Here is a 27340-nt window from a genome sequence, read left to right on the forward strand (position 1 = left end):
CCCCACAGAAAAAATTATAATTAAATTTAAATTAAATCTCATGAAAAATAATTTTATTCTATTGAATCGATATAGTTGATCATAAATATTTTTTTATTATTTAATTGATTTTTTTGCGTAATAACTGCATTATAAATTTTAAAATCAATTTTTTTTTTTTTAATTGTTTATATCAGTTATCAGTAATTTATGAATAGTTTAAATAGTAGTCGTTTATTTCTGATTATCTAATCTATCACATTAAAATAAAAAGTAGTACTTTTATTGATAAGCAAAATGAAAAACCATTTAAATATTTTTGAACAATTTAAAACAAAACAATTTTCTCTAAATACATTTCATCAGGACTAATGAAAGATCTGCATAATGCCCCAGAAAGGCTTATTTACATAATGTCCCAGAAAGGTTTTTTAAAGTATTTCTATAAAAGATTTTTTGAAGTATTAGTAGTTGTATTTTTTTATTTTCCTGGCAGTTATTACTACATAGTATACACTATAACAAGGAAAAAGTAAAATACTTCATGCCAAAAATTACCTTCCCCATTTTTTGGTTTTTTGATCTCAGGAGGCCATGAAATGAAATAAGTCTGTCTCTTCTTTTAACTATATTTTCAAAATTCTTCTTTCTACATAAATTTTCCACAACACGTCTCCATTTATCATTTTATCCACCCATCTGATTTTTAACATTCTCCTATAGAACCATATTTCAAAAGTTTTTAATCTTTTCTTCTCAGGTACTCCGATCGTCCAAGTTTCACTTACGCTTCAAATAAATACTTTCAAAAATGTTTTCTTGATGTTTAAATTAATTTTTTATGTAAGCAAATTATATTTCTGACTTTGCTTGTGTTATTTGGAATTTTATATTGCTCCTGCTTCATCTATCTTTAGTAATTCTACTACTTCGCAAAAACAAAATTCTTCTACCTCCGTAATCTTTTTGTCTCTTCCTATTTTTAAATTCAGCAGTCCATCAACAAATTTTTACTACATTTCATTTTGTTCTTGTTTATTTTCATGCAGTAGTTCTTGCGTAGGACTTCATCAATGCCATTCATTGTTTCTTCTAAATATTTTTTATTTTCAGCTAGCTTCTCAGCTTTTTTATTCTTTTATATCATCAGCAAATCATAGCATATTTATCTTTTCACCTTGTACTGTTACTTTGGATATAAATTGTTCTTTAACATTATTAACTGCTAGTTCTATATAAAAATTAAAAAGTAACAGGGATAGGGAACATCCTTGCCAGACTTCCATTTTTACTATGGCTTCTTTATGTTCTTCAATTACTACTGTTGCTGTTTGGTTCCTGTACATGTTAGCAATTTTTCTTCTATCTCTGTATTTGAACCCTAATTTTTTTTAAATGGTGACCATTTTATTCCAGTCTACGTTATCGAATGCCTTTTCTAGGTCTATAAACGCCAAGTATGTTGGTTTTTTTTTCTTTAATCTTCCTTCTACTGTTAATCTGAGGCCTAAAATTGCTTCCCTTCTCCCTATACTTTTCCTGAAACCAAATTGGTCTTCTCCTAACACTTCTTCCACTCTCCTCTCAATTCTTCTGTATAGAATTCTAGTTAAGATTTTTGATGCATGACTAGTTAAACTAATTGTTCTGTATTCTTCACATTTATCTGCCCCTTCTTTCTTTGGTATCACGACTATAACACTTTTTTTGAAGTCTGACGGAAATTCCCCTTTTTCATAAATATTGCACACCAGTTTGTATAATCTATCAATCGCTTCCTCACCTGCACTGCGCAGTAATTCTACAGGTATTCCGTCTATTCCAGGAGCCTTTCTGCCATTTAAATCTTTTAATGCTCTCTTAAATTCAGATCTCAGTATTGTTTCTCCCATTTCATCCTCCTCAAATTCCTCTTCTTCCTCTATAACACCATTTTCTAATTCATTTCCTCCATATAACTCTTCAATATATTCCACCCATCTATCGACTTTACCTTTCGTATTATATATTGGTGTACCATCTTTGTTTAACACATTATTAGATTTTAATTTATGTACCCCAAAATTTTCCTTAACTTTTCTGTATTCTCAGTCTATTTTACCAATGTTCATTTCTCTTTCCACTTCTGAACACTTTTCTTTAATCCACTCTTCTTTCGCCAGTTTGCATTTCCTGTTTATAGCATTTCTTAATTGCCGATAGTTCCTTTTACTTTCTTCATCACTAGCATTCTTGTATTTTCTACGTTCATCCATCAGCTGCAATATATCGTCTGAAACCCAAGGTTTTCTGCCGGTTCTCTTTATTCCGCCTAAGTTTGCTTCTGCTGATTTAAGAATTTCCTTTTTTAACATTCTCCCATTCTTCTTCTACATTTTCTATCTTATCTTTTTTACTCATACCTCTTGCGATGTCCTCCTCAAAAATCTTCTTTACCTCCTCTTCCTCAAGCTTCTCTAAATTCTACCGATTCATCTGACACCTTTTCTTCAGGCTTTTAAACCCCAATCTACATTTCATTATCACCAAATTATGGTCGCTATCAATGTCTGCTCCAGGGTAAGTTTTGCTGTCAACAAGTTGATTTCTAAATCTTTGCTTAACCATGATATATAATCTATCTGATACCTTGCAGTATCGCCTGGCTTTTTCCAAGTGTATATTCTTCTATTATGATTTTTAAATTGGGTGTTGGCAATTACTAAATTATACGTCGTACAAAACTATAAGTCGGTTCCCTCTTTCACTCCTTTTGCCCAGCCCACATTTACCCACAATATTTCCTTCCTTGACTTTTCCAATGCTTGCATTTCAATCTCCAACTATTATTAAATTTTCATCCCCTTTTATGTTTTTAATTGCTTTGTCAATTTCTTTGTATACACACTCTACCTCTTCATCATCGTCGGCACTTGCATGTTAACAATCGTTGTCAGCTTAGATTTTGATTTTATTATTATTACAATAATCCTGCCGCTATACATTTTGAAATACTCTACTCGCTTCCCTATCTTCTTGTTCATTATGAAACCTACTCCTGCCTGCTCTTTTTTTGAAGCTGTGTTAATTATTCTAAATCTCCTGACCAAAAGTCACTTTTCTCTTCCCACCAAACCTTGCTAATTCCTACTACAATCTACATTTAATCTATCCATTTTCCTCTTTAAATTTTCTAACCTACCATCTGTTTTTAGACTTCTAACATTCCACGCTCTGACTCGTAGAATGTTATTTTTAAATTTTCTGGTGACCAATTCTTAGTAGTCCCCACCTGGAGATCTGAACGGAGGACTAGTTTACCTCCGGAATATTTTACCAAGGAACCTCCATCTTTGTTAAATGAATATGCAGAGATTTACATTTTCTTGGAAAAAAAGTAGCTGTAGTTTTCCATTGCTTTCAGCTGCACTGCACTCAGAAGATTTGAGTGATGTTGATATGGCCGTTTACCTATGTCCCTCACAACTACTGAAAAAGCTGCTGCCCTCTTTCAGGAATTATTCCTCTGTCTGGCTCTCAATAGATACCTCTCTTATATGGTTGCACCTTCGGTCCAGCTATACTGTATCACTGAGCACTCAAGCCCCCTAATTATCGGCAAGGTCTCATGAATCATAGAGGGAGTATCAATAATAAACATAATAAAATAAAAAATCACTTGCAACTTATTCTTTTTAAAATTCATATTAGCACTTTTGCAGTGCATACTGGTTTATCAGATGTATTAAAAGTTTTAAAAGAAAAAAAATTTAAAAAAAGATTGTTAAATGTTCTTTTTTAATTACAGCCAAATTATTCATGTTATTACTAATTATTTCTTCACTGCTGAATTTTCATTATTATGGAAGTGGTTTTTCAAATTAAATAGATATGTCATCAAAATGTGATCAATAAATGTATGTGATTTCATTTAGAAAATTGGTGTTGTGTATTTGTGAGCATACTAGCCAAATTTTTTAATTTTTTTACCATTAGGAATTTATAGCTTGTGGTTATGAACTTTTGATCTATTCCAATGAGTGCTTGTAAAATGTCAGGCCTAAGTTAATTGGTTTGCTTGGCATTTCTCCTGCCACCACCCCATTCGGTCGCTCTAAAGCATAAGACCGAATGTCTGTGCCACAAACAGCTACTGAGCCTTGAAACAGTTTGGCAACCAGTGTCCTAACTAGTTCTACAGCTAACCTAAAACGCGAGTGGAATAAGCATTGTACCATACACCACTCGCTTGCGTGTCCCACCTCCCACTTGTCATACATCACTAAAATGGGTAGGCGCACCTCATCGAATATTAAAAAGTACTACTATCAATAATTAAATATATGTCATCAAAAATAAATATATGACAGCAATTTGCAGCCACACCTAGGCCGCTGAATGCTAGCAAGTTCCTTCCCACCATTAAAACGCTTGGAGTGTTAATCTGGCTGGTAGCCAACCATATCTCTCGGTTAGCTTCCCACAGCAGTGAGGTAGGAGTCTTTTCCCTGGGTAAACTAAGGTTGAACAAAACAACCGCACAGCTCATCAGCTGCCAGGCGGAACCGAAACAAATATAGGTTTAAATTTACATGGTTGAAGAGCACTCAGACTCCCGTTGCCTTTAAAAACAAAGGAGAGGCATACCATCCCCCAAATCCTGTATAAACATATACAAGGATCTTCCCTTAGTCGTGGCGTGCCATTCTTGACGCCATGCTTCCATCGCAAGGCTGTAAAGCCTCCTCTGCAGGCGGGAGATGGGCAACTGTTTGAAATTTAGATCCGGTGCACTGAGATCACAGTTCCACTCTGGTACAGGCCTGGCTCAAAACCTATGCTTGTGCATCACAGAGACTGCTTCTACCACTACTTGCCTAATGTGGTTGCTAAAAAACAACTTCTCATCAAACAAAACACCCAGATACTCATGAACTCTAACTCAGCTGATTACACAGCCTTTATACTTAATACGGGGATTACGACTGTATGATAATTTGTCTGCACCCTTGAGAAGCATAAACTTCATCTTGGGCACAGAAATCTTTAAATTTTGAATGTCCATCCAGCCTTCTGCGGTTGACAAAGCCGCCTGCGCTCGGTCTTCCGACTGTAGTCGTGAGTTACCATGAACTAACTGGAGACAGTCATCAGTGAAATCCTGGACCATGACCTCTTCCAAGAATAAAAAATCAGTCAAATACCAGGTTCCACAGTAAGGGACCAAGAACGGAGCCCTGCAGTCTTCGCCTGGTGATAGACTTTTCCACAACTAGGTGCACGTCCTTAAACAGAGCTGTGCGATCAGACAAGTAGTCATGTACTAAAGCCTGCAAGGCTACAGGAACATTGCGGCGTTCCTACTCATAGAGGACAGAACTCCAACACAAGGAAGGAAATGCTGCCTCTACGTCAATAAAAACTGACAGGTCTATGTTAGTAGGTTCTTAGCTTTGCAGGAGTTATACTGAACAGTATTTAAAAATAAACAACAAAAAAACAGTTTCATTTTCATAGCAGTAATTTCCAGAATGCTTTATTAAGCAGAGTAACAATATAAGATCCAAGGCTGTTACAATTCTGAGTTGTATATATTGTGGAGGTCTGAACCCAAAAATACCTGGGTCTCAGATGGGCTTTTTTACAACCACTGGCTAGAAAACAGAGTCCCCCAGATAAATTCATAGTCGGAACCATTACCACCAAACCATACAAATGATGAGAATGTTATAGTCCGAATTCATAACTTTAGCAAATATCCACTACGAGTCTACCTAAAACCCACAGAACATAGCGATGTTTCAGTTGTTCTATGGGTTTTTAGGATTCTTTATCTCTTCATCAGGGATCAAGGGATCAAAGATGAAGGTAAAATTTAAAAGGTAAAATCTCTATACATACTGAAACTATAAATCATCCTGATTAATCTTATCTAAAGAAGGGCTTCAAGGCTATCTCCAGCAGATTGAACCTATCCTGTCCAAGTTTCTTTAGTAGATCTCAGCATTTTACAAAGAATAAGAACAGCATATTATTATTAGTGGTTGATGAGATCATATAAATTTTATTTATTTTATTTATATATATATATATATATATATATATATATATACATATAATCTAATAATGTGTAGGAAAATTTGATTATTTTTTGGAATGTAATATTGACATATTAAATATAAATATTGAAATATTATATTTTCTTAATATTTCTGGGGAAATTCTGCTAGTCTTGGGTACCTAACTAGCAATGAGCCAGAAGAACAAGTGTAACAGTTGGTATTCATTCATCAGCCCTGTGTCAATTGAATTTGTTTTTTTAAGAAAATTTTAAATTAACATAAGAAAAGATTATTTTCTTTCTACGTTAGAAGTTAAAGATCATCAGATATTTTAACTGGTTCTTTATTTTTTTTATTTTCTGTAAAAATAAAATAAAATTTTCTGTAATGTTTTTGGTTTTTTAGGTCTGTAATTCCATGAGGTGACTCATGTCAGGTCAGGTTGTCTGCAACCTGAACAGAATGATTCAACATAGAGTTGTCAACATTGTTATTTTCAGTGGAAGGAACTTAGACTGATGCCTTTTATACACCAGATGATTTACCAACTTCACAGTCTTGATAAAGACTGGGTGCAGGTAGGGTAAAACAACAAAATAATATATTTAATTTTTGTGGTAAGATGATGCATTCTCATTGTTTTAGCTCAATAAAGATATAATTAATTTATGAAAATGAATGAATAATCATTATAAAATGATTTAGTATTTAATCATTATTGATTATTTAGATAAGTAATCATTATTTAACGGTTAAATTATTTTTATAAAATAAATAAACTAGGAGAGGAAAAAATAAGCCTCCTAATTTAAGGTAAGAAATTAATTATACAATTGTACAGATTTGATTTTATTAATGTTCTCTTGGCATAAAAAACCAGCAGACTTTGAAGTTGCAAAATAATGGAAAGTACAAATTTTTCATTATAGTTAATGAACAGTTAATCTAGTTATATTTTTTTAATGCGGTTTGTGTTTACATTTTTCATAAAATTTGATTACAGAGGTTTAAAACTTGCATTACATGTGAAATTACAGGAATCTCATGATATCTATATCATAGATTTAAATGTTTTTGTAATCAATTATACACTGATATGTGGTGGCTTAAATGACATCAAAAGTAGGATTCAGATATATTCATTAAAGCTAAGGAACTCAGCTGTCTTTTGCAATTTATTTCAGGTTCCTTACTAGAAAGCATCTTTGTTTTCAATTCACATATCTCATATTGTCTAATGCTTTCATGAAGTGCTATTTTTTATAATATAGTAACATTTTCATGATATATTGTCAACTGTATGAGGGTTTTTACTTTCATTATATGTTGAGTAAATTATGATTTATTACAGTTGAGAATATTATGGAATACTTTTGACATTAAGCATTGTTAGCAGTTCATATGCCTCAAAATACATTAGGTAGTGATGCATCACTCAACAGATCAAGTAATTGTGTTATCATTGTTTAAGGCAATGAAATTTGAGTCATTTGCACACTACTAAACTGTAGTTTTATTTTTCTGTTTATTATCAAAGCCCTAAATCCTTAATTAATAAATTTCAATAATTATTTTTCATAGAGCTGTTATAAACATTCTATAATAAGATTCAAGATTTTAATTAATGATATATTTATGATATACTTGTGATGATAGTAATAAAAATGCCATAAAATTAAGACTGTACTGATGATATAAATTTACTTGCTGATTTTATATGAAAACAAGAAAATCTTTCTTCAATAATAATGCAACACTGTAGTTTTACTAGGGGAATATTTACAGAATAATCGATGCTAATTTGTTAGCAATCAACATAAAATAATTAATAACCCAAATATTATGACTACTGCCATAAGATATCCTTAACTGTCGTGTACAATATTCTCAGCTACAGTATGCATTATGCATTAGCTGCTCACATATAATTTTTTTTATAATTTGCATCCACTTCAACATTTATAACATGACAGCTATAATACTATGCCCAATTACAGCTATCCTACTCTTTTTTTTTTTTTTTAAGAAACATACTGTAGCAGGGAAACATGCCAATCCTGATCAGAATTCGAATCCAGAAATTCTGGATGAGATATAGAAATGTTACTCAGAGATTGGTGTTCATACATATTATTAAATTAGTCCAGATAAATACTGTTTATTTATGTCTTCTGCACTATTTATTCTGATATATCTACTTCAAAATCTAACGTTTTTTTTTTATTAATATTTGTCCAAATTTGTGACAGGATTGAACATATTCTACTGAACAGTTTTCTCCATTTAGTCTTTCTTATTAAAACACACAAATGAAGCACGTAACAAGAATACATTAATATTTTTTTATATTTTAAAAATGGATTACATTTTTTAAAATATTAAACATATTAATAATTCTGTGGTTTTACTTTTTTTATTAATATTCAGCGTTTAAGAAAGTAATAAAATCCTTCATGTAATAAAACTATAAAATAAGAATTCCTTACATTTTTTTCTTTTAGATCCAAGTGAAGTTCCTAAAATTAAACTGATGCTGATTTATTAAATAATTTTAAAATTTACCATATGACTTTAATAAAAGAGCATAATTCAATGCCAAGGGTGTATTTTATATCATTAAAAAATTAATAGATAGTCATAATTCTTGTTATCTAAATTATGATTGTTTTATTTTATTCATGTAACAGTGTCAATATAGTAGTGTATTCCATTAGCTGATTGTAGATCAGTTAATCATCACTTTTTAGATATTACATTTTAACAGTTACTGAAGATCAGTATATTTCTTTATCTGTTTATGATCATTCTACAGAGACAGTTTTATCCTTCTAATCTTTCTTATTAAAATACAAAGCATAAATAAACAATAACATGTTTACCAAACAGAATAGTAATATCAGATAAAACTGTTTAACTTAAAAACAAGTTTTATATTTATATTATGAATTTTGTGTGTGCGCATGCGTGCGTGCATGTTTACTGATATTAATCTTTTTAAGATTCATCTTATTCCTCTTTACTGGTAAATTATAATTAAATTCTATTAGAATAAACCATCTAGTACAGAATGTTGAGATAAGATGTATCAGTTGCTTTTGTTGTTGAGTCAAGTATGCGTGTTACGTAAACGCATCTAAAATAGTGTGCAGTGATTGAATTTTTAACAATGGAGAAATGAATAACAGTGAACTTCATAATTTTTAAAAGCCATTTTAAAGTGATGAAACTTTTTATTAAATTACATGAGTAGCTGGGCTACAAAAATTCTGTACTGTAAGTTCAGAAATTGGTAAAGCAAATATTGAGGATGAACCTTGTGGTGATTGACCAGTTTCTCTAACTGATGAGAAGCACAAAAGGAGGTGGATGAATGTTCAAAATGACAGTACAATTACACAACATATCATATCTGAATATCCAAATTGAAAGAATGAAAAGAATGAATTATTGCAAGACTGGATTACTGTAAAATTTGTTTATGATGGATGTGAGCGAGTAGAAACAAACAACAATGAAAGGAATGTTTTGAATAGCTTCTGAAATATTGACAAGGATGATGATTTCCTTTTCAATATTTTGATCAAAGATGAAGCTGGATGCACCATTTAAGATCCAGAAGAAAACAGCAGCCATAGAATTTTGGCACTATGGTTTACCACAATAAAATAGAATTTATACAAATTCAAAACCTCTGCAAAAAAATTCACTTAACATTTTTCTGGGATTTCCAAACATTGTACATGATTGAGTATCTGGAAGATGGGTCAACTATAAGTTCTGTGTACTACATATAGTTGTTAAAATACGATGGGAGATGTGTTTTATATTTGACAAGCCACGAAAATAATTCTGCAATATGATAATGCTTGGTGAACACATCTTGTGCAATTGTGGTTCTTGTGAAGTTAAAATTTATATCTATTCACAACACCCTTCATACTCACCAGATCTGGTATTTGCAACAAGAGTATTCATTTTGCCATAGATGATGAACTGTAAGGATGCAGTGAGATGTGAATCAAGGAAAGACCATCAGTAAACTTCATTGATGGAATGAGAAAATTGGTTCACTGTTGGAAGAAATGCATATTGGTAAATGGTGGTGACTACATAGAGAAATTTTTATAAATTTTACTTTTTTTTATCTTCAGTCAAAAGTTCTGTCATATACATGGTGTTTCTAAAATAGTAGGCTGACTATACTTTTTCGGATTCTACTTATAAAACTAAACAAAAAATATCCTTAGGAAAAATGATGATTTCTCCTTCGTTCTCCCACTGTCCGCCATTTTGTTATTTATATATTCAAATTTATATCTCAAGTTCGAATAGGCAAATTACATTAATATTTTGTAAGCGTCTTTGTAATAGTTTTAAAATTAGAAAAAAATCAGGAATTAAATACTTTTGCAAATTACAAAATGGTGGCCATGTTTATTTTTCAATCAATATATCTTCATAAATATTAATTTTATCAAAATTTATTTTATTTGATAAAATATTAAGCATTTTATTTTGAACAAAATGACATTTTATTTTTTTAAATCTGTTAACAAATAGCCAACTTATGACGGAAAATTGATGTAATTTTGTGTGTTTTCATGTCTACTTTGCGTTAATTCAGTTAAGTATTGTTTTTATTTATTGTTAATTATAGTATTGTAGATTAGTATCAAATTAAGTAATAATTTTCTCATAATAAGATTTAATATTAAATAATAAAACAACTGATATTAATTTTTCACTTTTGAATAATTGTACACAGCGACTATTACTGTTGATCATGTTAACAATGTAGAAATGAAACTTCCTTCAACAGGAATGGTGTTCAAAACTATTACAACCAGCGTATCTGGAGCATCAAGAATCCTTATCGTACCTTCCAAAGTAGCCATCAATAAAGATTTTCCCTGGATATATGGGTAGGTATTTTTAATGACTATCTTTTGGGTCCTGTCATTCTACCAAATCGTTTAAATGGAGAAAATTAGATAATTTTCTCCAATGAGCAATATTGCTCATTTAACCGAAAATCTTCAAAATTTTTGTAAAACCTACCTCTTTAATTAAGAGGAAATATGTGATTTCACCATGATATGGAGCCAGCACATTTCGGTCAGTTGGTATCAGATTTCCTGCATGATACTTTCCATGAAAAATTGATAGGCCACAGAGGGCCAGTGCCCTGGCCTGCCCAATCATCTGACTTAAATCCTCTTGACTTCTATCTGTGGGACTATTTGAAACATATTATTGTTTATTCAACTCAGCATTGAGGATCTTCAACAAAGGATCCAAAATTAATTTCAAGAAATCAGGAATACTCCCGGAATTTTTGAACTGTTAAGATAATGTCTCTGAAGACTGGAGACTTATATAATTTGTAATGGTGGTCACTTTGAACATCTCTGATAACTTTTAACAATTGTTAACTGTTTAATTACACTTAGTGTTCTACAATAATTAATGTAAGAATATCACAGGTAGTTGTTTTATTATTTTTTTTAATTAAGTGTATTATTGTGAAAAAATTAAGTAATTTGATACTAATTTACAATACTAGAATTAACAATAAATAAAAACAGTTAATATTTAATCAAATTGTACGTAAAAAGTGGATGACGAAAACAAACACAAAATTACATCAATTTTCTGTCATAACTCAGCTATTTAACAGATTTAAAAAAATGTCATTTTGTACAAAATAAAATGATTAATATTTTAGCAAATAAAATAAATTTTGATAAAATTAATATTCACGGACATATAACAGATTGAAAAATAAACATGGCTGCCATTTTGTAATTTGTGGGGGTATTTAATTCCTGATTTTTTTCTAATTTTAAAACTTTTACCAAAACGCTTACCAAATATTAATGTAATTCGTTTATCTGAACTTGAGATATACATTTTTAAATAAAATAGCAGACAAAAAGTATAGCCAGTCTATTTATAAGCTCAAAGCTAAAATTTTCAGACATAATTAATTGCTAAAAATATTTTTCAAAGGTAAAGTAATATATAATATATGTAATATATAATTTATATTATAAACTTAATAATTAATAACTTTTTTAATTTTATGCTATAAATAATGTTAAAGATACTCCTTTTGTTGTGTTTTGTCAGCATTCTTTTTATTTGATAATTAATATTTATTATATTATTATCATTTCTATCATTCACTTATCTTTTATTTTTTTTACACATTAATTATCCTCTCCTATCGCTGATGATCGATCAGTAATGAAAATTGCCATCCAGTATTATACTTTTTGTGACTATATGATTATACTTTTTCAACATTCAAGGGGAAAATCACTGTTTCCAGGATAATTACTTCTTTTGCGTTTATTTTACATATATGTAACATTATTAGACCATAACAGATCTGTGTGATTATGCTATTACTTTTTTTTTAATTAATATATTTTTGTAAAATCATAATATTTAATTAATATACTTTTATTAAAAAAAAAAAAAAAATTGTTTCATTTTCTCATAATATTAATTATGTAATATATGTTTTGTATATATATTCAAAATAGATTACATCATTCCAATACTGAACAGCAAAATCTACTTATATGCATGGTCATTATATTGTTCAACATATAAAAACAATTTAAAATAAAATAAATTATATATAATAATGTAATGATACATTATTACCAGTAAAATAATACTGGTAATACCAACTGAAGATGTGGGATACCATGACTTTTGGTTGTTTATATTTCATACAATAATATATATATATAAACTTCAATGTGTAGGTGGTGAGGACTTTGTTTATTTATGTAGCTCAGAATTTATTAAAAATGTTAAACACAAGCATATTGAGGCCCTTTCTCATAAGCTGAAATATTGCATTGAGTTAAAAGAAAACAGTTTCATTGTCTGGTTTTGTAAAGGTGGATTTTATTTTTTTTGGGGAATAACTTACCATCCTTTTTTTGCAAAGACTGCAATTCATAAATATAAACAACATTAAAGTTAACACTTTTAATTTTCTAAATAGAGGTCTACACAACTAATATTTATGGTGTCAGATAATGCCGATTTTTGTCTTAAAAACTCGTTCTGATTTTTGTGGGAGCCCCAAGAGTTACTAAACTTTAAAAGGGAATATAAATAAGCATAATAAATATTTAATTTTGATGACAAGCTTAGCATTCTAATAAAATACCCAGAAATTTTGCTTTTTGGGCAATAGAAATACTTTTGTTATTAATGGGGATTCTATCCGTGCGATGAACAATGTTCTACCTACTAGAGACTTGCAGTGCAATGAATTTTCCATATTTAAAGTTAACACCATCCAATGAATTCTGAACTGCTAATGAGGGATTTTCAAGCCCTTTTAAATAAATTACCTTCAGATATAGATATAGTTGTCTACGAAGAGGGTAACAAAGAATGACTCAAAATTTTGAGGCAGGTCATTAATAAAAATTAAAAAAATAGGTACTGATAATATTCCCTTATTTTATGCAAAATGCAGAATAAAAAAAAATAACTTTAAATCTTCATTAAATATAGGTGAATGGATAAACATGTACTTTTTCCTGCTCAATGCGACTGAACAGACTTATCTTCATCTTCATTTGTTTATATTTTCTTCTTCCTCTGACAACTAGAAGCAACATATGTTTTAGAACAGTGATTCCCAAACTGTATGCCACGGCACCCTGGTGAGCCATGGCCTCTTCACAGGGGCGCCATGAAATATTGTTAAAGCTTCATAATTAATTGAACCAAGACATTTACATTTGGCCTAACTAAACAAAAAACAAAGTGAAAAGCTAAAAATAGCTAGATGGTTTTGTGTGTTTTTTTTTAGAAACATATTCTGTGCCGGCACAGAATATTCTAGCGAACGCGAACCAGCAATGCACCTTCTTGATCGCACCATATAATCGTGCTAGACACATAGAGGTGCGTAAACCGTCTGTGACAGATTTGGACTATTCTGGAAGATCTTGTGAAAGGCATGTAAGCAAACGTTGCTGGTTCGATTTATAATGTCAGTCTGTTATATATAATTAGACTGTGAAGAAACGAAAATATCGTAAATATGATGACGGTTATTTAGAGTTTGGTTTTACGTCAACAGAGATTAATGGTGAAAAGAGACCACAATGTGTATTAGTATGAAAGTTTTGGCAGTGGAATGTATGCTTCCAAGTAAATTGAAGCGCCATTTAGAAGCTAATCACCACAGCATGGTTGGCAAGCCTCATCACTTTTTTGCCAGGCAGTAAGAAGAACTGAAACATGAAAAAAAATACATTTTTTAACTGTGTCAATACCAACCAAATAATGCTTTGCTAGCATCTTACAAGGTGGCTTACAGAATCTCAAAATGCAAGAAGCCTCATACCATTGCAGAACTTATTCTATAGGCTGCTGTAGATATGGTAAACATCATGGTTAGCGAGTCTGCTGGAAAGCTGCTTTAAAAGTGCCTTTGTCCAACCAATAACACAGTTACTCGGAGAATACAAAATATGGTGGAGGATATCAATGATCAGTTAATTGAAAAAAATTAAAGGAGTGGAATTTGGATTTCAGCTAGATGAGGCTATGGATAATGATAAGGATGCTCATTTGATATACTATGTACAGCTATGTTGCAGATGGTAATAATATTAAAGAAAACCTTCTGTTTTGTAAAAATATCATTGCAGGAGCGAAGGCTCAGGACCTGTTCGAGATTCATTCATATCTGAAAATAATTTGAATTGGCCAAAAGTACTGGTGTCTGTACTGATGGAGCTCACTCCATGTCTGGCTGTTATGGAGGATTTCAGGCACTTATTCAAAGAAAATCACAAAATGCACTGTAGATCCATTGCATTATTCGTAGAGAAGCGCTAGCGTCAAAGCATCTGAGTCTTGCACTGAATCAGGTGTTAGAATTTGTGGTGAATGTGGTGATGTATGATGAAAATCTGTGTGATAATATGGGAGCCGAACACTCGTCTTTGTTGTACTATAACAGTGCACAATGGCTCTCTCATAGTAATTTTTCTTTTGAATTGTGGCAAGAAATAATTTTTATTTTCCTTAAAGAGGAAGGATACAAAGATGCAGAAGATTTTGTTAATGCTGATTTTTTAATAAAACTAGTATATTTATGCAACATTTTTGAAAAGCTGAATTCCCTTAATCTCTCTCTGCAGGAAAAAACACGCACACTTTGAAGTCAATGGAAAAAATATCGACTTTTATAAAAACCTCAAAATACAGAGAAGAAATTTGAATTAAGATAAAGGCAAAGATTGTTTTTTAATAGTGCAGTAATTTTTGACGTCAAATGAACTTTTGACTTTTTTTATATCTTTTTTTATATAATTCCAAGATTCTTAATTTATATCTTTCCAAGATATAAAAAATATGTTTGAAGGGCACTTCTCACAGCTAATTATATGGTTTGAGAAATTCTTTAAAAATGAAAATTTTGATAATTTGCATGCATTCAAAATCCATTTGACTCTAATGCTTCGTCTGAATTTACATCTGTGGAAGAAGAGAATGCTATTGAGTTATCTTGTGACAACAGTTTGAAAGCAAAATTAGGTAGCATGGAATTGACAGAATTTTGGATTTCAATAAAAAACGAATATCCCCTTCTAAGTGATAAGGCTCAGTAGATTTTAATTCCATTTTCATATTTCTGCGAAGCTGGGTTTTCGGTGGTCGCTGTAATAAAAAGCAAGTATTGAGGAAAAATCAATGTGGAAAAGGAAATAAGAGGGTGGCCATGTCCAGTTTAATTCCACGATTTCAGAAAATGGGCAATGATTTGCAGGCTCATCATCACATTAATTTAATGTTAATAAAGTAAAAAAAATTTACAAAATAAGTAGTAAAAATATAATGAAGATACACAAGTTTTATTTATTTTTATTTCTTACTTATGTGTAGTCAGTCATACTTTTACTTATAGGGTGCCATGAAAAAAGTTTAATTGAAAAAGGGGGCTGTGACTCAGAAACGTTCAGGAACTACTGTTTTATAAGCTCAAAACTTTTCAGACATAAGTAATCGCTAAAAATATTTTTCAAAGGTAAATAGTGCCATAAAAAAAATTGGGTGTTTTCTATTATGCGCCTCACACTCTTCTGCACGTATTATTTATGAATTGTTTTTATATAGTTAACCATAACAATGCTTTTTCAACAGCAGTTTTTCGGAGTATTGTTACAGAGAAAATAACAAAACATTGCCTTAACTTCACAAAGAAACATACAATAGTGTAGAATATTAACAAAATGCAAACTTTAACTAAGAAAAACATTTTGTATTAGGTCATCCAAAAGTAGACCTTGCCATACATAAGAAGAAAAGTAATCCTATATTGTACTTTTAAAAACTATTTTACATAACTCACACATTTAACATATTCTAATCACTTAATTAAAACTAATCTAAATAATTCTTTGAATAACAGAAAATTATTACCCAGGCACATTAGTTTTTGAGCACAGAATAACAAGATAATTAAACATTACCTACGGATAGACAATACCATATCACTATCTTAACTGTAAGTTGAATAGGCCACCGCAGGTAACAGTTTAACAAAATTATTTGTCTATGACATTATTTAATAATTTAGTATGATTTTAATTAAATTATATAATTGTATAAAAATCCGCAAGAAAAAAAGTTTGCAGGATGCATAAGAGAAAAGGCAAACAAATTGTTTTAGTAGTTACTGTGCTATGATGCAATTGATTGTTTAATATATAAAACAATACTGTGATAGATTGTGGTTTTTTTTTTTTATTATTTTCTCTTTTTTTAATAAATAAAATGATTAATAAACATTTGGTAAACTGATTTTGTAATTTTCCATGAAAATTATTTTTTAGAAAATATTACAAAAAGATTATTGTACATATTTATTAACTGTGACAGAAAATGTAAGAAAGCATTATTTTCTTATAATTCATGATTGTAATTCTATTTTTAGTAAAAACTTTTATACATCTGTAAAATCTTACATGATAGAAAAACAAAATTTTTATGAGCACCCATAGCGACCTTTGTACCATTCATTGATTAATACTGTTTTAGATATAATGGTGATGTGTGAACTCAACATAGTTTAATGCCATCGGAAATAGTATACAGAAACTAAGGCAAGTATAACTTCCTAACACTAGAAATCAGATACAAAACAAGGCCCCTAGAAGATTCTTTCAATACAGCAGCATAGCCACAATTTGTAGTTTTTCTTTTACAGAAATATTTATTTCTTTTATCAGATTTTTGGTTAAGTTCCGACTGGAACTTATTTGCTCCGATATATTAACTGTACAGAATGCGTACACAACGTTGAGGTCGTGTATGGTGATTCTGTAATCCAACAACGTATGGTTTAGTAAGCAGTAAACAGCTTAAAAATTTCCTGCCATTTGATCAGCTGTTCGTCATAAACACTGGTTGTGATTGATGTAAAAATTCGGCACTCTGTTACTGATAATTTAATTATTCGAAATCATATTAAAAAATTACTTTCCAAAATAAATAGTTTCGACAGTTTGTACAACAAAATAACGGGTTGAAAAGATTGATTACAATATTTAAAAATTATTCGTTATTAAAGTAACACATAGTAAAGGTTTAAAATATTTTTTCTTAAATTTGAAGGTAAAAATAAGAGTAAGCGTTGTTAAATTACAAATATATTAAATTAATTTCTGTATTGGAAGATGGGAACACTGAAATAGGCCGGAAGGAAACATGTTTACCAGCATTTTACATGGGGGATAACATGTCTTCTACTGTGCGAGTTATGGCTTAAGTTAAATTTAATTTGCCATGGATTCTTCTATACAGGTAAACTATCTTCAAGAGTAGTTAGTAATTGTAGTAATTTTTGTATGAATTTTAACGGTTATTACTGTAGGACTAAGTGACGTTTATTTTTGCGACAAAGTTATTAAGCCGCATCATGTGCATGATTTGCTGTTTTCTCTTCAAGATGTCCTGAGCTACGTAAACTTCAATGCCCTTTACGCGTGGTATTTGAAATCGGGAATGAAACATTTTATACTGTCAGTATTTAATCTCTTCGTTTTTTCTTTTAAAATCCATCAGTTTTTATTGTTCAGTTGAAATAACCAGTGATAATTGTGTGTTATATTCTAAAGTAGGCTGAGGCCTAGGTTGTGTTTTAAATATAGCCGCAAGATTTAAGGAATGTATGGTGTTTTGAATAACTAATCTTATTTCTCTTGTTACGCATGAACAAAGGCAGTTCTCTTTTGTTTACTACTCAGATTTTAATCTAATGTTGGTATGAGTAAATTTTACTCTTGTTTTGCTCTGTTTTAATACTATAATTCAGTTTATACAATTTTCTAAAGATTACTGGTTAAAAAAAAATTGCATTTGTTGCCAATTTTTTAAAATGAGTGACAAACGTTTGTAATATAATATCTACTTCTGCAGGAAAGTACTTGTATATCGGTTAATGGTAACTTTGTTTTGTATTAAGTTAATTTTTCCTAAAAAGAAGTGTTATAGAGCATTCATTTATGATGAGGGATGGTTGAGTTTTCTGTTGCTCAATTATTAAATTTGTTATTCTTGATTGATGTGATATATTTTGGCTTTAAATTTTTTTTATATTTTTTTTTTAACATTTCATTCTTTTTACTGCCTGAATTTGAGTTTTATTGTTTTATTTTGTAGTTAAATATTCTTTGCATATATTATCTAAAATCTATTTTAGGAATTATCTGATGAATGATTTATTAACTGCCACAGCTTTGTTTATGTATCATGTCTTAATTTATACTCTATCCAGCCGTGAATGTTTTGTGGTTTATTTAATGATTAAGCTTCAGGAATAAGGCTGTTATTAGGATAAATGCATTGCCTGTACACGATGTAGTTTACAATATTTTACTGGATTTATGATTAATTCATTTTAATATAAAAATAATTTTTTTTTTGTTCTAATTTAGTTGCTGATAATCAAACTTTTAATGATAATGTACTGTTTGTATATGATAAGCATTTTTTGTGATCAATTTTGTTGGTTTTATAAACTGTATGCTGAAACGTAGTTTGTAGGCAGATTCATACTTGCGCATTTTATTCTAGGCTATTAATTATTGTTGGGCAGCATTTCTGTATTTTAAATCTGATATGTAAATATTATTCACAATAAAATTAATATTATTTAACCTATTGATAATTTAGTGTTTTGACAATCCAATTTTTTTAAAAATTAATTTTGTAGATTTTATTTAAAATAAAAAAATGTGTATTTGTAAAAGTATAATTAAAAGATGTTTAACTAAATTTAATAATTTTAATTTTTATTTGCCATTAAATATCTTGGTTTATTTGTGTTTTATGTGATAAAAAAACAGTAGCAGTAACTTAAAGTGAACTGATTTTTTTTTAACCATTTTGAAGCACATACAAACATAAGAAAACCTCATTTTATGTTAATTTTAATAATAGTGATTAAGAATATTTTTTTAATGCGAACAGCAGTGGTAAGTTTTAAAAAATTTTATACAACTTCATTTTTCCACCTTAAAATGTTTATTTATATGTGTCTGCAATATTGCCCATTAGCTGTGTTTCAGGTATTATATCTATTTGGTAGAGTGAATTGGCAATTAGAATTTTTCCTTTAAATTTGATATAAATCCAGTAATTTGAATAATTTTATTAGAATCGAAAATCTCAAATTTTACAATTCCCCACTTTTTAAGGTCAGAAAAACTGAAATTTTATTAGCAAATAATCATAGTTACTATTAAAATGTTATTTAGCTGATGAAATTTAGATTAAATCATACAATTTTTTAAATTGTTGTTGTACGTGTTTTAATTTTTTGAAAGGTCCCTTTAGCTACATTACTTTGTCAGTAGTTGATTTTAATAATTATTAATCAATTTTTGTTTGAGTAAGTTCATATAAATGTACTATATTGGATAAAATTGCACAAAATGATTAGGGTTTTGCACAGTTCTTTGTTAATTTTGGTTTCTGTTTTGTATATGTATAAAGTGCTTTTAGATGTAATTTACATGATATGAATCATTTCTTTAGTCAGAACATTGGAATTAATGTATTGTTTTTGTTACTGTCCTGTTGCCATAATCCTTGATAAATAACGACATATTAATTAGACACCAGTTATTATGAGTCATGTATAAGAAAATGTGCGCTATACAAAGATAAGTAAAACAGTTGTTTTAAAAATTTGATATGACTAATGTTTTGTTTATATTTGATTTTCATTATGTTTTTTATTGTATGCAACGTTTTAACAAAACATACATATTTGACAAATATTCAAAATAAGAATTTTCTTGAATATTGTATATGCTGGAAGTTTCCATAAATATAACAGTTTTTTGTTCCTGCATTAACTAGTTTATGAATCTGGACCACATCTAGTCCTGCCTAACTTAGATATTTGCGGTTCTCTTTTTCTTTTTAATTCAATGGAACATGTCCCAATAAGCTAACAAAATAGTTTGAAGTAGATTCAGTTTATAAATAATTTTTTGATTACACTAAACTGGTTTAAAGTATCTGAATTGCAGAGATTAAATGATATCTTAAAGATGTAGTAATATTTTGTTAAATTATTTATTAAAGTAGGAAAAAGGAGGTTAGGGATGCTTATAAAAGGATAGGAATTAATTGTTTTGAATTTAATAAACGATGCACAGTTATGCTGCAAATGATATAAGTATGGTATGTAGATGTCTAGAAGAGACCTTTTGAGTGGTTTTAGGATAGATAAAATGTAGAAAACTGTGATCTATGCTGTCATAACTTAGTTTTTTTTCAGTGCTTTGCTGAAGCAAATAATAAATCAGAATGGTATGTATTCTTACCAGATATTTACCCATTCAAGTTAAAAATTGGGAACTGTGTAGAGTACATCACAATAACAGAAACCAAAAATTATTGTCAGTATATTTTAAATATCTAAATTTATTGATTCAACAGTTACGTATTTTTAGCATGAATATTCTAGTATTTTCAACATGTTAAAAATAATATATATTATATAATAATTATATGCAATTATGGACTTTGCTCTTACATTTTTATATTAATATGCTACTAAAAATAGTTTTGCAATAGTATAACAAGACTGGACCTGAGTAACGAATTCCTGCTAATTAAGAAGAAAGTAGTAGAAAATATAGTAATGGGAGAAATCCAGAAAGAGACTAAAAGAAACAATCGTCTTTTGTAATACTGCCCATTGACACAATAAATCATTGTTTGTTCTGTAAGAAGAGTTATCTGGCCATTTTATGGAATGCATGGGAATGAAAGGGCTCGGTTGATTGTTCTCACACTTTGGGCTGGGTCTGGTCCGGCAGGTAAAGAAGACAGGAGTATAAATACTCTGGGGAAGACCAGTTAAAAGCGCAGATCTGTGAACCAGTCTTGAGACTTTACGAAGTCAGTCCAGCAAGGAGAATCTGTGAGATGTCAGTCAGCGAGAGAATTCTGCAAAGACAACAGTGAAGAAGTGAATTTCCAGTGTAAATTAAGTTTGTACGATTAAGGTGACGACCATGAGTAATTCCAGTAAACAAGAAATACTATCTGTGAGTTATACTGTAAGACTATAAGTGAAAGAGACGTATGTACTAAATTTCATTCATAAACTGTTGGGGTAGTGTTATTTGTGAACAGCAAAGGTATTTGTGTGAAAAAACGTATACTTATATTATCTATTGTACTATTAATACAAGGCTAATGGTTAAGTGTTTACGGTTCTGGTTTTCACTTTATTTATATATCTGTAATTAAATCCTGACAATACTTGGAATTTTTTTGTATGTAATCTCTGTTTATTGACATTTATGATTGTTTGTTATTGACATGTAATATTATTGTTTACTGTTGATATTATTGTGCTTGTGATTTATTGATTATTTATTATTTTTCATTAATTGTTTTGTTATTGTAGCTTATTATTATTACTATTGTCATTATTATTGATATCTTGTTTTATGCTTTTAAACCAATAAACTGTAATTATATAAAATAATCATTCTAAATTGTCAATCTCTCAATATCCTGATTGAGCTGCAAAGATGCGACAATATTTTAAAGAATTGAAAGAGATATTTAAACTAAAGAGTTGGGAATATGAAAAAAGCATTCATTTTCCCTCAAAAGTAGTCTTTGAAAGTGTCACTATTCTGGTAGTTGAGGGTCATTGTCAGGTGTTTCTGGATGTTCATCATTTTATAGCTTGACGGTAACTTTCAACAAAGCATGAAGCCTTGATTTATATTCAGGATGCAACCTGCAAAAGTTGAGTTGAGCAGTATGACAATTTGTTGCCATATATTTAGTAAAAATTACCTAAAATTAATTCACAACTATTACACACAAAATCATTACATGATACCATTTACAATTCAAATAAGTAACAATTCCATGTACTGAACTTAATACAATATCGGCAAACATAATGTATTTCTGCTTTAACTTTCGCTAGTTAACTTCAGTTATTAAATTGGCTGATTCTTTACATTTTTGATCTTTGATAGCTGTTTCACAAAACTGACAGCATAATCTTTCTGATAATAAAAATTAAGAACTGTGATTTATTTTTGACAAAATGTTATTCTAAACCAAACATTTATAATATTACAAAAAAGTAATGGTGGCAAACTTTTGTTAAAAACTTTTGAAATCTTTCATTATGTTGATGTTTCAAAATGTAGATAGCTGTCAACTGCTTGAAGCAAGAATTATAAGTCTTTTCTGTTAAGTGGCAACACCTGAATAAATTATCCTTCATATTTTTTATTATTCTGTATTATAGCTTTACAATATTCTTAGTTCCTTATTTTATTTTTTATTTTTTGATATATTTTACATATGTACAGCGCGTATGTTAAAATACCCATTTGTAAAAAGATAATCTTAAAATTTAAAGAAAATAACATTGTAATTAATTGAATACTGAATCATTATTATTGCTTTTGTTAATAAACTGGTGCTGCCTGTGGCCAGCAGGCCGGTTACTATGGTGGATATCAGCAATATGCAACAATTACGTCATTCCAGCCTATAACCAGGCGTGTTCACATTATTCCCAACAAAAACGTAAATCTTTTACAAAATTTACTTAAATGAGAAAATAAAATTTACGTCCATCGTAAATTGCATCAAAAAATAATCAGAAGCCATAATATTTATAAAGTTTGTTTTTAATAAATTAGATAATTATTTTGTAAAATTTTCTGATCATTACCTATCGTTCACTAAACACGTGTTATGTATTTTTAATTAATAGGTAGTCTTTTAAGTTTTACTATTCTACCGTAATTTCTTTTTGAATTATAATATTACTAAATAATGAAAGAGTAGTTAATGCGATTTTGGAGAAAAGCAGAGTAAAATATAAATATTGAAAAATATTAATAGAAAACAATATTGTTGCTAGTAACTAAATCTGTTACCTTCACTTTTTAGTTTAGAAAATGAACTGTTAATATAATTTTTTAAATAATATGTATATATTTTCTTTTTACTAAAGGGCTTGGAGTTCCTGGACTTGACGGGAGCCAGTGAACATGAGGTTGGAGAATTGAATAATGTCTTGTATGGAGGAGGAGCTTCTGCTGCGTGTGCAGTTATACTGCCCTGGACACCTCCTCCAGCTCATTGGACCGATCATGTTGTACATCAGCCCTATCCTGGTATGTTTTTAATTTATTTGTTCTAAAATGTAACATAGTAAATAAAAATTGTACATTGATGCTATGATTCTTAGTAATTAGGAGTTGAAATATTATTTGTAGGTGACTGAACTGATATGAAAAATTGGGTTTTATAAAGTTGTATGTGCTAATAACAAAAATTTATTTTGCTAAAAGTGTGTTTTACATACACCGGTATGTTTTATTTTTTGTCTTATTAAATAAACCACAGAGGAATAATATGAATCTTAAAAATATTAATTTCAATAATATCATTTTAATCCAGTATACTTGTATTTTTTAGAATTTCTTTTAATAGTTATAACTACAGCATCTGTTTAATGTAAACAGTAAAAATTGAACACAAGTTAATGAATCTGTTGCAGCTAAATTATTACAATTTTGTAATGATGCAGGTAAAAACTGTGAAAAGAGCTGTGTTGTTGAAATGTTATAAAGCCATTATGTATTATCTGTATAATATAACACATTGTGTATCTGTTTTGGATTTGTGGAATAAACAGTATAATCATGTACCAGAAAATGAAAATAGGAACTACATAATAACTTATATTTCGTTATATTTTTCATTATTGTCCATTACTATGGAAAATATATTAAACAGTTGTATCTTAAAACAGAATTTTTGTATCTTAATGATTAAAATACTTTTAAGATTAAGATGTATACTTAAGATACTATCTTATTTTATACTTAGAAGTAATAAGATAGTATTACTTTAAGATAGTATCATTTTAAATAATAAGATTATTAGTGCTTTATAATTTGTTTATAAAAAATACGTAATCTTTAAAGCCCCTCCTTGTTTCTCTACAGACTTGATATTAGTATGATTCCCTTTGTTAACAACTCTTTAGATCAGTTTTGATGCTACTTCATTCTAATTATTTAAGTTTTGTGTACTTTTAGGTAAGATTATAAGGCCCAGTTTTCCTTAATGGGGACCTCAGTGTAGGTTTATTGTACTTCCATTTAATGGAAGGGATATATATTCGCAAAGGATTTTGTTTGTACAGGTCCACACTTCATCACAAATCTGAAAATTTATCTCTTGTAATTATGTTTTAATTTTTTTAAGTCTGTGTAGGAAGAATTTTGGATGTGTTATTAAAGAGCTTTTTATTTATATGAAAAATACTTATTTTTGGAGTCTCATGGACCTCAGCAAATTGAGGCTGCATTTAAATAAAACAGAATGTTTTTGCCTATTTAAGACAGTGCTGAGTCGATTTGCTTGCAAACTGGTCCTTGTAAAACAAGTAAAGACATGGTCATCTAGTTTTTCATGAATAGCTTATGCTTTATTATTAGCAATATTGTTCATTATTATAATATAAATATGTATATTTATTACACAGTCTGGCTGTGCCCAACGTGTCTAGCCAGGGGGCTCTGCCCTCTGGGTCCCTGGAGCCCAGGTTGGCTCAAGCGAACCCTAAGGACACCCCAGCCAACTATATGGTTTATCTTGGTAACAAGGATATATAAAATGATTTTGTAAAAAGATTTAGGTGTACAGGTGGCTGCTGAACAGAAAGTTTTACGCGTTTAGCAATCTGTAAATGTAAATCTTCAGTTACAAAGCAACATATCTTCGGTAGAAATTTTAATTGTGATCATCCAAGTGTCAATATTCATCGATGGCAAAATCAGTTTGAAACGACTGATTTCTGTGTAAATTGAAGAGTATGGGACAACTGAAGTGCCTGAAGAAAATGTTAAATCTGTCAGGGAGTCTACTGTATGTAGTCCTAAAAAGTATGTTAGGAGGGCCAGCTAAAAATTTGCAATTTCACAGAGAGGTATGTTTTAAGGAAACTCTTTTTTATGCATTCATACTATTTTCTTTCTTTTTCCTTTTTAGCCTCCGGTAACTACCGTTTAGATAATTCTTCAGAGGATGTTTTAAGAAGTTGCTTATTTGTATATTCTGTGTAAATGGCTCTTTTCTCAACTGCAAGAGACCAGAGAATTTTTTTTATTTGGCTACAAGATATGCACTTCCCCATTAAGATAACTACCTGATTAGTTGATTTTTTCCTCACCCATTGGATCAGTCAGCATGGACCTAACCTCACAACAGCTTTATTTATGGTGGCTTCCAAGGTCACCTGATTTGATTCCATGTGATTTTTTCCCTCGGGGTTAAAGTATCTTGTGTATGTGCTTCTGCTATCTATCAATTTGAGACACATAATTGCGCCTCAAATCAATCAATAGATAAGAGAATTTAAATTCTGTATGACTAAAAGTGCCCATATTGATCATTTCTAGAGGAAAACTAACTCATGTTATTTAAGTCAAAGTTAAGAGATATTAATTACCTTCAAAATCCTGATATTCCTTGTATGCGTATATTAAATAGAATAAGGAAAAATTAATGATGGCAAGAATCTCGATTTATGCAATTACTCAGTTCTTTTTGTTAACTGAACTGAATATTTTTTTATGCTAATAGTTTATTTCTCATGTGATTAAAGTTAATTTCTTTGTAAACTATTATTTTTTTAAATTTCATTTATTCCTTTATATTTTTTACAATGTAAATATAAAATAAAAAGACATACAATGTAATGTCTTGAAAGTTTTACGATTCAGATTTGTCTCTATACAGTGCACTGTATTTATCTACAATGATTTTCTCCACTTTAATTTCAGTAACTATTTACAGCGGTGAACAAATTAATCTGAACACAGTATTTTTAACAGAAAATTTTATTTTTAAAAAAAAGAAAAAAATGTTTATAATCATACTTTACTCAAATTTATTAGTTTGTGTCCTGTTTTTTTTTAATTTCATTAATTTTCTTTGACATTTATTCCACTAAGGTAGAACAATGATTTTTGATTTCTTCATCTTGAAACCAAACCTGTATCGCTGAACTAAGGTCATTTCTTGTGCTAAATTTATTTTCTCTTTAGTATGGCCCATAAATTTTCAATGGGATTTAGGTTAGGGGAGTTGCTTGCCTGGCCACGAGAGCACTTCAATTTTTTGGTTTTTTTTTGAAGAACTTTTGCTTTGTTTGACATGTGACATGGTGTAAGGTTCTGTTGGAAAATGAGTTCTGCATAAGCGGGACTATTTTTCTTTGGCATTTGTTAATGTATCGGTCCGATTTCATAATCTCATCTGAAGGTGTAAGTGCTCCTGGCGTAAGGTGTGTGCTGGCGTAAGTGACTTTCTCCCCTTGGACAAAGAAATGAATCTTGTCTGAAAAAAAAACTTTTTTCCACATCTCAAAATCCATTCTTTACGTTCCTTTGCCCAGGTCTCCAAACAATCCTTCCCCAATGCCTACATTCTTCTTCAAACTGTCATCAGAAACATTAGTCCCACTGGCTCTCATCTTGGATTAATTTTGTTTTTGCTTTTTAGTAATCGATATTGTGTAGGCATGGTTTTCTTTTCTTTTTGGAGAGACGGAACCAGTTTTCCTTAAACCTTTTCACGGTTTTATTTACAGTACCTAACCCCGTACTACACTCATTGGCAATCTGCCTGAGTCAGTTGTGTTGGGACAGAGCAACAATTTTCGACCACTTTCGTGGTTGTATTCATTGTATTAACTAGGA

General features: G+C 29.9%; 1 protein-coding gene across 2 annotated transcripts in view; it reads left to right on the plus strand.

The window, feature by feature from the left end:
* The first annotated feature begins 6541 nt into the window (after positions 1-6541).
* Usp10 (ubiquitin specific protease 10) overlaps positions 6542-27340 on the plus strand; it is a 74836-nt gene continuing 54037 nt past the window's right edge. Inside the window, exons 1-2 of one of the 2 annotated variants that reach the window (XM_075369987.1) lie at positions 6542-6598; positions 23581-23743. In XM_075369987.1, coding sequence (XP_075226102.1) covers positions 6557-6598; positions 23581-23743 — 205 coding nt within the window. In that variant the 5' untranslated portion in view covers positions 6542-6556. Of the gene's footprint in view, positions 6599-17763; positions 17871-23580; positions 23744-27340 lie in introns of those variants that run through there. The other variant, XM_075369988.1, reaches the window with a different exon arrangement.

Source organism: Lycorma delicatula, chromosome 6 (genome assembly GCF_047948215.1).
Source record: "Lycorma delicatula isolate Av1 chromosome 6, ASM4794821v1, whole genome shotgun sequence".
In the NCBI taxonomy this organism is placed as follows: domain Eukaryota; kingdom Metazoa; phylum Arthropoda; class Insecta; order Hemiptera; family Fulgoridae; genus Lycorma; species Lycorma delicatula.